Source organism: Phyllostomus hastatus, unplaced genomic scaffold (genome assembly GCF_019186645.2).
Source record: "Phyllostomus hastatus isolate PE091 unplaced genomic scaffold, TTU_PhHast_1.1 phas_contig_38, whole genome shotgun sequence".
NCBI classification, from domain to species: domain Eukaryota; kingdom Metazoa; phylum Chordata; class Mammalia; order Chiroptera; family Phyllostomidae; genus Phyllostomus; species Phyllostomus hastatus.
The window spans coordinates 23,278,210-23,291,755 of NW_025333869.1; the positions used below are offsets into that span (position 1 = coordinate 23,278,210).

Below are 13,546 nucleotides of genomic sequence, written 5' to 3' on the forward strand. Positions count from 1 at the left end.
GTGTAGTGATCTCATTGGGTAGGGTGACGTTTAAGCACTTTCACATTCACCGTCTTTTTTAATCCTCTTACCAATCTTGTGAAGATATTTGGTAGGTATCATTCCTATTTATAGACTTGGCCTCAGAATTGTGATGCCTAGCTTCATCAGACTTAGTTCTAAGTGACTTAACTGTTTTACAGAACAGACCAAAGATGTGCAAGAGAGTCTCAAGGAATTTACCAATGAGCCCCAAGAAATGTTTCTGGTAATGGAAGCATAACTTGAACAATCTTGTAGTTCACAAGGTGACTGTTTTGGAGGAGCAATGTTTATTTGATTGTGTAAATGTAGTGTGCTAAAATCATTTATCACAGATGTTTGTAATCTTCCCATTTACCACTGCATGACTGGCTCTTTTTCCTCTGTTGGGTCTCAGTTCATGTCCAAGAGGCCTTCCTTAATAACTTCTCACACCCCATCAACCACAACGTGTTTGTTTTCTTCATAGTACCTATCACAGTCTGAATTATTTTGTTCATTTATTGTTTACCCCTTACTTCCTACTAACATCCATTTAAAATGTAAGCACCCTAAGAGAAGGGACCTTGTCTATTTTGTTCATTGCTGAATCCCCAGTGCCCAGAGTAGTGTCAATACAATATAATTGTTAAATGAACAAACATTTGAAATATTTTTGTAAATATCCAACTGTATCATACTCACCACAGAAATATAACCAAGAAGACACTTTAAAAATAAGCCATTTATTATACAAAAGAAAGCCTGAGATAATAGAAAATAGCAATGATTGAAATAATAAAAGCATCAGCTCTATGTTCCATCCCCTCCCCAGCAGACAAGTAAAATTGATTCCTATCAGAAACTTCTACCACCAATAACTCCAAGCCTGCTGCTGTATACAGAGCAGGCTGTGCCTCAAACCAGAGAACATTCATTCACATTGCTTGCTTTCTCCATAGGGAAAGTAAAGCCCTTAGTTGATTAAGTGATATATACCTATTCCTGGTTCTGCTTTCCCTTATGGAAGTGTAGCACCTGCTTTACCCTGCTCTTTTGTGAAGACTTGAATGGCAATGGGAATAAAGGAAAAACTCTGGGAAGTACTGGCCACAAAACAGGCATAAGTCTCCAGGCACAATCATTCATAAACAACTAGCCCACTTTGTACATAAAAGTGCTAAAGGAATGGTAATGTGAACTGGTACAATTAGGAAAGGTAAGGGTGATTACACCTTATGTAACCATGACTTACCCTTTTTACCACCCATAATGAAATTTGAGTCCTAACCTTAGTTGGCACTTGGGTACTAGTATTTTGCACTATAAATGAACAATTGCATTTGAACAACTGCAAGGTTAGAAAGCAGAGTCCTGAATTTTGACTTCTTTTGTGGCTCCCTACTGTATCAAATTTTAATGTATTTTTTTTTTAACTTACTGATTTGAGAAAGAGAAACATCAATTTGTTGTTCCACTTACGCATTCATTGGTTGCTTCTTGTCTGTCCAATCGAACCTGAAAACTTGGTGTATTGGGACAACACTAATCAACTGAGCTACCTGGCCAGGGCCTGACTAACAGCTTTTTATTTAGCCAACCACTGTGGTGGCTTAAATCTCTTGCCTCAGCTCTCATCCCCTTGGCCTTGGGTGGGCTTCATCAAATTGTTTCAGAAATATTATAAAGTTGTATAAATGGATATCAGTAATAGAATAAGTGAAATTAGAATATTCATACCACTTAAAATGAAAAGTGCTACAGAATATGAGATAACTACCAGAGCTATATTGCTGGGCTGGTTTTCCCACCACAATATTCATGACTCTTTGGGAGAAAGAGGACTTTTGTAACATAAAAATAATAAAACAGAGGGAAGACTTCATTAGACAGACAAGAACAAAGACCTATAAAAAATTCCCTTTGAGTGGGGAGGGGTGGGGGGAAAAGGCAGAAAACTACTTGAACAACAATTTTTTAAAATTCACTTTGATTCACAATGGCCTCTTTAATATTTAAAAATGAATATATATAAAAAATGTTTTTCCTGCTATCATGCCTAGCCTTAGTCTCCATCTCTAACTAAAATAGAGTGGGATAATTCATCAAATTTACATGGCATAGATTAGCCACTGAATCTTTCTGTTTGTGAGGTGAGAAGGAATTGCAGATACTCTTTAGGTAAAAAGCACACTAGCAGTAAGAAAAGCTGTTAAATCTATAGTCAGTTTAATGCAGGGAAGAATCAATGTGGGAATGGTGGCAAGGCTGCTGCATCTTCATCAGAAATTGTGGAAAAGTAGGAAAAAAAATTTAAAAAGTTTGACATGGAAGTCAAGGTAAATTATATAAAAAATACAACTCCAGAAAACCAGAATACAGCCGACCAGGAATTCTGCTTCACCACCAACATAACACTATAAAGCAAAAGATCTGGAAAAGAGATCAATTAGGAAAGGAACTGAATATAATAGGGGATTTGAGGAACAGCACACAAGAAATTTTAAGACCCTACACCTGGTCAATCTTACCTCATTTGTAGCCAAGTACTAAGGTATTGTTCTAATCATAATTGAGAGGATGAAATGGCTAAAGAAATAAACAGTTCTTAAAAAATTCTGTTGGATCAGCACCTTGAATCAAATGGGTTTTTCAGGCCTCTGTTTTCCACTAAACCAAGAACTGGATGCCTTCATCTTCTTGAGGAGAGGCCTAAGTACCACAGGCTGAGACCCTAGCTACACATCATTAGGAGAGAACACCAGTGGATATAACTGGAAACCACTGAATTCAGGATAACAGTGTTCATTAAGGATTTGTGCAGCAGATGCCCCTCATGTCCTATGGTAGAATGAATTCCATGTCCTTAGCTCTACCAAGTTAAAAGCTCTTGCAGGGTAATTAAAGATTCTGGTTCCTTTTCAGGAAGATCTCATGTAGGTAATCCCAAAATTTCTTCTGTTGTGTCTCATTGTTGTGGATCATGGCAGTGAGAGCTTCTCCCTGGTCCAGACCTTGCCAGTAATCTTGCAGCCACATCTCCTTCCAGCTGAAATATCAAATTGGGGTTGGATTATGAAACCTCAACACAGCTATGAGTCCTGCTTTTCTCTGAATGGAGCCAACGAAGTCTTAAACAGATACAGTGGCCTCTGGCTAACAGCACTCTGCTTTAAAGGGAAGGAATGTGCAGTAAATCGAGTACTAGTTTAGGTGACAGGCAGTTAAGCCACAGACATAAACATAACACAGAGCCCAAACAATGAGTTAAACTTCCTAACTTGCCTGCCCCTAGGTACCAAATATAGAGGGAGTTTAAAGGCAGGCAAGATAGGGGCCAGAATAGGGAATCAGTTGTCTCCCTCAAGAAAGCAAGGGAGCATATTTAGATAGTTACCTTTTAAGTTGCACCTTTATTTCAATAATCAAAATGAAGGTGCAGTGGCATCCAATGTCCAGATTAAGATATAACCAAAAAAAAGTTAAATGTTTACGTTGTTTTACACTTTCCCTCTAGTAAATCATAATATTAGTTCAGCATAAACTAGATACAAATTACTTGATGGAGAACTTCATTTCCAAGACCAAACTGCGAGAGCAGCACACATAAAGAACCCTCTGCTGCCATCCACTGTCAAAGCCAGTCTTTGCAGGCCACTGTAGCACTCTGTCTTCCCCAAACTTAATCTTTTATTGCCTCTCCCCCAGTAGGTGTGGTTTGCTGCAAGTGGCTTCAATATTTTCCCCCTCCATCTTCCATGATGACCTTATTCTCCAATGCTACCACATTCTGCCATGTACTGCAGTAGTCTCCTTCCCTTCTGATCCACACTGCCCACCATTGTTAATTATTGGGTTGGCCAAAAAGTTCTAGTTTTTCCCCTAAGATGGCTCTAGTAGTGCTTAGTTGTCTTTAACTTAATTCAAGACAATTCTGTTAGACTGTGTTGTGACAGCTGTCATATCAGCGGGTATTTAAAAAAAACTTACCGAAATTGGTGAAAAATGTGTCTTTTATGAAAAAAGTTAAATGGACTTTTTGACCAACCTAGTATTATCTTTTTTGAAAGAATTCCCTCTATCCTGTCCAGGGTGAACATAAAATTTATCCAAATCAGGATACTTTTTTTTTAAGATTTTTTATTTTAAGCCCTGGCTGGCGTAGCTCAGTGGATGGAGCGCGGGCTGGGAACCAAAGTGTCCCAGGTTCGATTCCCAGCCAGGGTACATGCCTGGGTTGCAGGCCATAACCCCCAGCAACCGCACATTGATGTTTCTCTCTCTCTCTCTCTCCCTCCCTTCCCTCTCTAAAAATAAATAAATAAAATCTTTAAAAAAAAAAGATTTTTTATTTTATTTAATTTTAGAGAGAGGGAAAGAGGGAGAGAGAGGGAGAGAAATATCAATGTATGGTTGCCTCACAAGTGGCCCCCACTGGGGACCTGGCCCACAACTCAAGCATGTGCCCTTACTCGGAATTGAACTGGCAACCCTTTGGTTCACAGCCCGTGCTCAGTCTACTGAGCTACACCAGCCAGGGCTGAATCAGGGTGCCTTTAAGAGTGAAAAGAGATGCTATTTATAATTATGCCAGGATAATAGCAATAAACCCTGCATGTTGCAGATAACCTTCCCTCAAAATTCTCATCTTTGTATTCCTCATCCCCACCCCAACCATATCTACAAAAGGTACTCGATAAATAGCCAAATTGATTTTTCAGGACGGTCCCAACTCCTGAGCCTGGTATTCAGGCCATGTAAGCCCTGGCCCCACTTTATCTGCCCAACTGTGTCTGTCTTTTCCTCATCATTTCTCCGAACAGGCCCTCTGCTCTAGTTGAAACCTTTTTTTGAGTTACGATTTCAAACATTGTCCACATAAGCTAATTTTCATATGCTGTTGCCTTGAATTATATTTTATATTATTACTGAGCTTTTCCAGTTTGTCTTATATCCCCAACTAGACTCTTGATAATTTTAAAGGCAGAATGAACCCATCTCATAATTTCCTTATATTGAGTTGGCCAAAAAAGTCCATAATTTTTTTCCATAAAATAAAAACACATTTTTCATTTTCACAAGTAACTTTATTAATCTGGGTATTTTGAGTATGTCAACTATCTCCCACTATTGGCTTCTAGTGGGTAGAGGTCAGGGGTGCCGCTAAACATCTTCCAATGCATAAAACAGACCTACAGCAAAGGATTATTTGGCCAAAATGTCAACAGTACCAAGAAATTTTGCAAACCACTTTTGACATGTTTGATCAGTCACAGCATCTTCTCCATACACTGCACAAATCCTTTTTTTAACATATCAGTTGTGTTTTTACCTTTCTTGAAATAATAAAGCATAATATGCTAAAAATGTTGTATATGTTCTTCCAACTTCAATATTAAAATGCCTGCACAAAATTCACCAATTTTGTTCAGTTTTTTAAAAAACGCACACTGATATGACAGATGTCACAATACAATCTAACAGAATTGTTACAAATAAAGTTAAAGACAATTAAACATCTGACTTCCAGTCAGATGGGGGCATAGGTAAACATGGCTGGCCTCCTTGCAAAACCATATCAAATTACAACTAAATTATAGACCAGTCATAACTCAGAATTGGCAAAATTCATGTTGCATGGAAGTGTGATAAATATGGAATTAAAGAAACCACATCCATCCAGTCCTGCAGGAGGGGCAGAGAGGTGGAACCTGCTGGTTCCATACCCACATGTGGTGGGGAAAAGTTTGGGAGGGATATCTTGGGAGCAAGGAGTCCGAGCTCCACTCCAGGCCCCCCAGCCCAGGGTTCCAGTGCCAGGAGAATAAGCCTTCATAACTTCTGGCTGCAAAAATCAGCAGGGAGTGAGGCAGTGTAAGCAACTCCTTGAGTCCCAAGCAGTTCCTCTTAAAGAACCCACACATGGACTTACTCAGACACACTCCCTCTGAGCTCCAGCACTGGGTTAGCTGCTTGAAAGGCACCAGTGGCACACGAAGGAACTGTAGTGGCTGTTATCAAGGCAAGAGCTGGAGGAAAGCTTTTGCCCAGATAGAAAGGTGAGCAGAGGCCATTGTCCCTTTTCTGAGCCCTCTCTCCACAAAGCCACAGAACAGGCAGGTGGATACCATACCTGAGACTCCATCAACCTGGCTAAAATGGCCCAGCCCTGGAGAGCCCCTGAGGCTCTGTCCCACCCAACTTAGAGCTGTTAACAGTGGCTTTTCCGTATGAAGGGCTAGTCTTGGCTCATTCTTCACAACTTCCTAAATGTTTTCAAACAAGCAACAACTGGCCTCAGTGAGCCGACAGCCCTGCACCTCCTGCTAAGTGGCCACAGGCATAGCACTGGGAGCAGCTAGCCCAGATTCACAGCTTGTCTTCACCTGGGAATCTTCAAGCCCAGCACAAGTAGCAGCCATCTCAGATTGCTCTATAGCTCAGGCAGGGTGGCCCCATGCAAAACACAACTGGGGGCTGACCTTGCTCTGCACCACCCGGGAATCCTGAGGGCCAGCACACCCAGTAGACAGCTATAGATCACGCCAGATCACAAACACCCTGCCAGTGTAACAAATGATCCACCACAAAGGGCAGAGGCTGGTGATCAGTGGTCACAGCCAATCCTTACAGCTGACTGGCCTGGGTGAATCCCTCCCATTGACCTACCAACAGCAACCAAAGCTCAACTACAAGAGGAGGGTGTACTCAGCTCACACAAAGGGCACACCTTGAGTACCCAGGTTGAGTGATAGGGGAGGATGTGCCACTGGATCTTAGAGGACACCTGCTACATTAGGCCACACTACCAAGACATGAAGCCATAGCAGCTCTCCTAATACATAGCAACAAACACAAGAAGGCTGCCAAAATGAGACAAAGAAACATGACCCAGATGAAAGAACAGGTCAAAACTTCAGAAATGGAACTAAACAAAGTGGAGATAAACAATCTATCAGATGGAGAGTTCAAAACACTGGTTATAAGGATGCTCAAGGAACTTAGTGAGGACCTCAACAACATTAAAAAGATCCAGTCAAAAACAAAGGATATACTAATTGAAATAAAGAACAATTTACAGGGAAAGAACAGTGAAGTGAATGAAGCTGTCTTCAAGTCTTTGAGAACAAATCAAAGACTTGGAACATAAGGGAGCCAAAAACAACCAATCAAGAATAAAAAAGAATAAAAAAAAAAAAAAACCGAGGATAGTGTAAGCAGCCTCTGGGACAACTTCAAGCATTTCAACATTTGACTCACAGGGGTGTCAGAAGGAGAAGAGAAAGAACAAGACATTGGAAATCCATCTGAAAAAATAATGAAAGAAATCTTCCCTAATTTGGTGAGGGAAATAGACATGCAAGTCCAGGAAGCACAGAGTCCCAAACAAGATGGATGCAAAGAGGCCCGCTCCAACACACTTCATAATTAAAATGCCAAAGATTAAAGATAAAGAGAGAATCATAAAAGCAGCCAGAGAAAAGAAGTTAGTTACCTACAGGGGAGTTCCCACCAGACTCTCAGCTGATTTTTCAGAAGAACCTTTGTAGGCTAGAAGTGATTGGCAAGAAATATTCAAAGACATGGAAAGCAAGGACTTACGGCCAAGGTTGCTCTACCCAGCAAAGCTATCATTTTGAATCAAAGGGCAGATAAGGAGCTTCCCAGACAGGAAAAAATTAAAGGAGTTCATCATCACCAAACCATTATTTTATGAAATGTTAAAGTGACTTATTTAAGAAAAAGAAGACCAAAACTATGAACAATAAAATGGTAAAAATACATATCTATCACTTCTGGCCAAGATGGAGGCATAGGTAGACACATTGTGCCTCCTTGCAGAACCAAAAGAAGGACAACAATAATTTAAAAATGAAAAACAACCAGAACTGACAGAAAATTGAACTGTATGGAAATCTGACAACCAAGGAGTTAAAGAAGACATATTCAACCAGACAGGTAGGAGGGGCGGAGTCAACAGCCAAGGCAGAGAGGGCTCGGGGCAAAGTGGCGGCTGGTGGACCCAGCGAGGTGGTGGATTGTGGAATGGGGCGCGGCATGGAAGGCAGCTGACGGACTGCGTGGTCCCGCATTCGCGGGCAGATGAACCAGGCAAAACTGGGTAGCAGGACAAACCGCACAACCCAGCGTCCCAACATGGGGAAATGAAGCCTGAAACCACTGACTGAAAACACCTGTGGGGGTTGAGGTGCCAGGAGAAACTCCCAGCCTCACAGGAGAGTTCACTGGAGAGACCCACAGGGTCCTAGAATGTACACAAACCAAACCACAGAGGAATCAGCACCCAAAGGGCCCAATTTGCTTGTGGGAAGTGGGGGAAGTGACTGAAATCCAGCAGAGTGGAGCAAGCGCTACTGTTCCCTCTTGAACCCCTCCCCACATACAGCATCACAACCAGTGACGTGGGTTACCCCACCCTGGTGAACACCTAAGGCTCCGCCCCTTACTACAGAACAGGCACAACTAGACCAAAAAAAAAAAAAAAAAAAGAAAGAAAAAAGGCCCAAACAAAAGAACAGATCAAAGCTCCAGAAGAAATACAACTAAGCGATGACGAGGTAGCCAACCTATCAGATGCACAGTTCAAAGCATTGGTGATCAGGATGCTCACAGAATTGGTTGAATTTGGTCACAAATTAGATGAACAAATGAAGGCTACGCTAAGTGAAATGAAGGAAAATGTACAGGGAATCAATAGTGATGGGAAGAAAACTGGGACTCAAATCAATGGAGTGGACCAGAAGGAAGAAAGAAACAACCAAACAGAAAAGAATGAAGAAACAAGAATTCAAAAAAATAAGGAGAGGCTTAGGAACCTCCAGGACATCTTTAAACATTCCAACATCTGAATTATAGGGGTGCCAGAGGAGAAGAGGAAGAGCAACAAGTGGAAAACTTATTTGAACAAATAATGAAGGAGAACTTCCCCATTCTGGCTAAGGAAATAGACTTCCAGGCAGTCCAGGAAGCCCAGGGAGTCCCAAAGAAGTGGGACCCAAGGAGGAACACACCAAGGCACATCATAATTACATGAGCCAACATTAAAATGAAGGAAAGACTCCTAGAAGCAGCAAGAGAAAAGGAGACAGTTACCTACAAAGGAGTTCCCTTCAGACTGTCAGCTGGTTTCTCAAAAGAGACCTTACAGGCAAGAAGGGGCTGGAAAGAAGTATTCCAAGTCATGAAAGGTGAGGACCTACATCCAAGATTGCTCTATCCAGCAAAGCTTTCATTTAGAATGGAAGGGCAGATAAAGTGCTTCTCAGATAAGGTCAAGTTAAAGAAGTTCATCATCACCAAGCCCTTATTATATGAAATGTTAAGGGGATCTATCTAAGAAACAGAAGATAAAAAATGTATACAGTAAAATGACAGCGAAGTCACAGTTATTAACAACCACACCTAAAACAAAAACAAAAACAAACTAAGCAAACAACTAGAACAGGAACAGAACCACAGAAATGGAGATCACATGGAGGGTTATCAACAGGGGAGTGGGAGGAGGAGAGAGGGGGAAAAGGTACAGAGAATAAGTAGCATAGATGGTAGGTAGAAAGTAGACAGGAGGAGGATAAGAATAGTATGGGAAATGTAGAAGCCAAAGAACTTACAAGTATGACCCATGGACATGAACTAAAGGGGGGGAATGTGGGTGGGAGGGGGTGTGCAGAGTGGAGGGGAATGAAGGGGGAAACTGGGGCAACTAATAGCATAATCAATAAAATAAATTAAAAAATATATATCTATATAAACACTTGACTATAAAAAACAAACTAAGCAAACAAGAACAGAGACCGAATCATGGATATGGAGAGGGTTTTGATGGTTGCCAGATGGTAGGGTATATAAGGGATTGGGTGAAGAGGTGAGGGGATTAAGAAATACAAATAGGGGTTCCGGCCCAGATGAAGGCATATGTGGAAACCCTTTGCTTCCTCGCACAACCAAAAGGAGGATAACAATCAATTTAAAATAAATAAACAACCAGAAGTGCCAGAAAATCAAACTGCACGGAACTCTGACAACCAAGGAATTAAAGAAATAGTCAGCCAGACCAGTAAGACAGGCAGACAGAGAGAAACTGTGGGGAGGCGGTGGACCACGTGGACAGGGCTGGCTGAACAGGAAACTGAGACTCAGAGCTGACTGTGGACTATGGCAGGGGTTGCCTCAGTGGGAGAAACTCCTAGTCTCACACCAGGGTTCGTTGGAAAGTGGGCTATAGCCAAGCAGGCAAGCTGCATTGTTCTCTCTCTGGTCCCTCCCCCACAAATAGTGCTGCAGTGCAGCAAGGACGGTTGCCTTACCCTGGCGAATACCTAAGGCCCTGCACCCATCCAACTTAACATGTGCACCAAGGCAAAGAAATATGGCCCAAATGAAAGAACAGAACAAAACTCAAGAAAGAGAGCTAAGTGATAAGGAGGTAGCCAACCTATCTGATGGAGAATTCAAAGCCCTGGTAATCAAAATGCTCACACAACTGACTGAACTTGGTCAAAAAATGAAAGAGAAAATGAAAGATACCCAAAGTGAAATAATGCAAAATATTCAGGGAACCAACAGTGACAGGAAGGAAACCAGGACTCAAATCAATGATTTGGAATAAAAGGAAGAAATAAACATCCAACCAGAACAGAATGAAGAATAAGAATTCAAAAAAGTGAAGAGAAGCTCAGGAACCTCTGGGACAACTTTAAACGTTCCAATATTTGAATTATAGGGGTGCCAGAAGGAGAAGAACAAGAGCAAGAAATGGAAAACTTATCTGAACAAATAATGAAGGAAAACTTCCCCAATCTGGCAAAAGAAACAGACTTCTAGGAAGTCAAGGAAGCCCAGGGAGTCCCAAAGAAGTTGGACCCAAAGAGGAACACAACAAGGCACATCATCATTTAGTTACCCAAGATTAAAGATAAGGAGAGAATCTTAAAAGCAGCAAGAGGAAAGGAAACAGTTACCTACAAAGGCGTTCCTAAAAGGCTATCAGCTGATTTCTCAAAAGAAATCTTACAGGCAAGAAGGGGCTGGAAAGAAGTATTTGAAGTCATGAAAGGCAAGGACCTACATCCAAGATTACTCTATCCTGCAAAGCTATCATTTACAATGGAAGGGCAGTTAAAGTGCTTCCCAGATAAGATCAAGTTAAAGGAGTTCATCATCACCAAACCCTTATTATATGAAATTTTAAAGGTACTTAACTAAGAAATTGAAGAAGGTCAAAAACTATGAACAGTAAAATAACAACAAACTAACAATTATCAACAAATGAACCTAAAAAAATGAAAAAGAAAAACAACAACAACAAAAAAACCTAAGCAAACAACTAGAACAGGAACAGAATCAATGAAATGGATATCACATGGAGGGTTTCAGTGCGGGGGGGGGGAAGCAGAGAGGAATGGGGGAGAAAGGTACAGGGAAGAAGAAGCATAATTGATAGGCATAAAATAGATTGGGAGAGATCAAAAATGGTATAGGAAACAGAACTCAAAGAACTTGTAAGTACAACCCATGACATGAACTAAGGGGGGAATGCTGTAGGGTGGGGGATGCAGGACGGAGGGAGAATAAAGGGAGAAGCACTGGGAAAACTAATAGCATAATCAATTTTTTTTAAAAAGTACAAATAGGTGGTTACAGAATAGCCATGGGGATATAAAGTACAGTATTGGAAATGGAGTAACCAAAGAACTTATTTATACACATGACCATGGACATGAACAATGGTGAGGGAATTACCTGAGGGAGTGGGAGGTGCTGGGTGGAGGGGGAGAAAGGGGGGCGGAAATTGTGACAATTGTAATAGCATAACCAATAAAATATAATTTAAAAAATAAAGATAAGTAAGCAGTACTGGAGCCATCATATGGAAAAAACATAATGGAGTTATGGAGTTTTTGGCCAACCCAATACAACATCCCCTGAACACCTAATGCTAATTCATTGCCCATGGTAAGCAAGTAATCATTTGATTTGATGGCTGCAGGGGACTCCAGCTACCCTTACCTGTCACTGTCAGGAATCTCTTCAACACTGCCAAAGCCAGGAGTTGGCATTGGGCAGTCCATGTGTGAGGGCTGGGCAATGTGAGGCTCAGGGACAGGGATGTCCCCAGGAGAGGCTGCATGGGATTTTTCAGCATCCAGCCTAGCCAGTTCATGATCACAAACGAAACACTCGAAACCATTGAGGTAGTTAGGCAGTAAAGGATCATTCACTCCCCACTCCCGATGCTTCAAACTATCCAGAAGGAACTGGTTGGTAATGCCCCCAGGTTGTTTGTATGCCAGGTATTTCATATATTCCTCATCATTCTTGTCCAGAAAGTCAATAAACTCTGCCAGCTTCTGAGGTGACTCAAAATCATCAATGAGGATGATGGAGTGATTGTTGGGCATCCAGTCCTTCACAGAGGGAGAGCCGCGATACACAGGCACCGCACCAAGATGCATGGGCCGCCACAGTTTTTCTGTCATGTAGTCATCACAGATAGCATTTTCGAGGGCCAAATGGAACTTATAGCGGGACAAGAAGGCCAAGAGGTCTGGATCCTCCGTGGTGGCAGTGGTTGTGTCCTGTAACCGTGGAGTTGGCAGCTCCCGATTTTGCAGGCATTTCCCGTATGAGTCCACCTGAGTGGGCGAGAATACAGCGGTCAAGAGGGCATGGCATGTTGGCCTGGACACCAGGGGTCCTGGTCTCAGCCCGGCGCACCCCCACCCCTCCCAGCCCCTCCACGTAGGCACCCACCCGGATGTAACGCATAAGCTCGCGCACGTAGCGGTCCCTGTCTGCAGGTACATCGCAGTGGGACTGCAGATAGAGCAGCGGTGCATAGCCGCGGCGGCGCCACTCCGCACGTTCCTGGAGTGGAGGCCCTGCGTGGAGTAGGTAGGCAGTCCCAGGCAGCCACTGCAGAGACAGCGGGTAGTCAGAGTGGCGGCTGAAGGTGGCGGTAAGATTGAAGAGGCGGATGCCCGGGCCATGGCTCAACAAGAAGTTGTTGAGGGGCGACTCCTCGTGAAGCAGGGCCCAGTTCTGATGGGCCAGACGGGGCAGAGGTGCCTCAGACGCGCGGAAGTCTGTGCCGTAAAAGAGCAGCGCACGCGTGCGCGAGTCCCCTTGCACCCTTCGGTCCCGTGATGCTACGCAAGCGCCGCGAGCACATTCAATGCGCTCCGAGTCACCCGGGAAGTGAGGGAACAGTCCTGGGCTCCACCAAAGCAGCACCGGCAAGTCTGCTGTTTCTTCCCTCCCTGGCCACAGGGTCCCCGGACTGCGTGCCACCCCCACAGCGCCTAGTGCCGATGGCGGCCGGAAAACTGCACCATCCCACGGCTCCGCCCACTCTGCCTCCCCACCAAGTTCCCCTTCCATCACAGGCCCAGGGACGCTGGCCACACAGACACTAAGCATTACTAGGGCGGCAAGCACAGGCCGGGTGCGACGGGCCGCCATGTCCACTCTGGCAGCCAGCCTCCCTTGACAGCACCAGACCCCGCCCCCCCAGTTGTAACGGGAA

General features: G+C 43.1%; 1 protein-coding gene across 1 annotated transcript; it reads right to left on the reverse strand.

Annotated features, from left to right (window-relative positions):
- Positions 1 to 726: 726 nt before the first annotated feature.
- On the reverse strand, positions 727 to 13,513 carry FUT11 (fucosyltransferase 11). Its single transcript, XM_045842330.1, has 3 exons — positions 12,775 to 13,513; positions 12,031 to 12,656; positions 727 to 3,049 (listed from the first exon to the last, which is right to left on the reverse strand). The coding sequence occupies exons 1-3, from the start codon at positions 13,480 to 13,482 to the stop codon at positions 2,902 to 2,904; spliced, it is 1,482 nt and encodes a 493-aa protein (XP_045698286.1). The 5' UTR covers positions 13,483 to 13,513; the 3' UTR covers positions 727 to 2,901.
- Between the last annotated feature and the right edge of the window lie 33 nt (positions 13,514 to 13,546).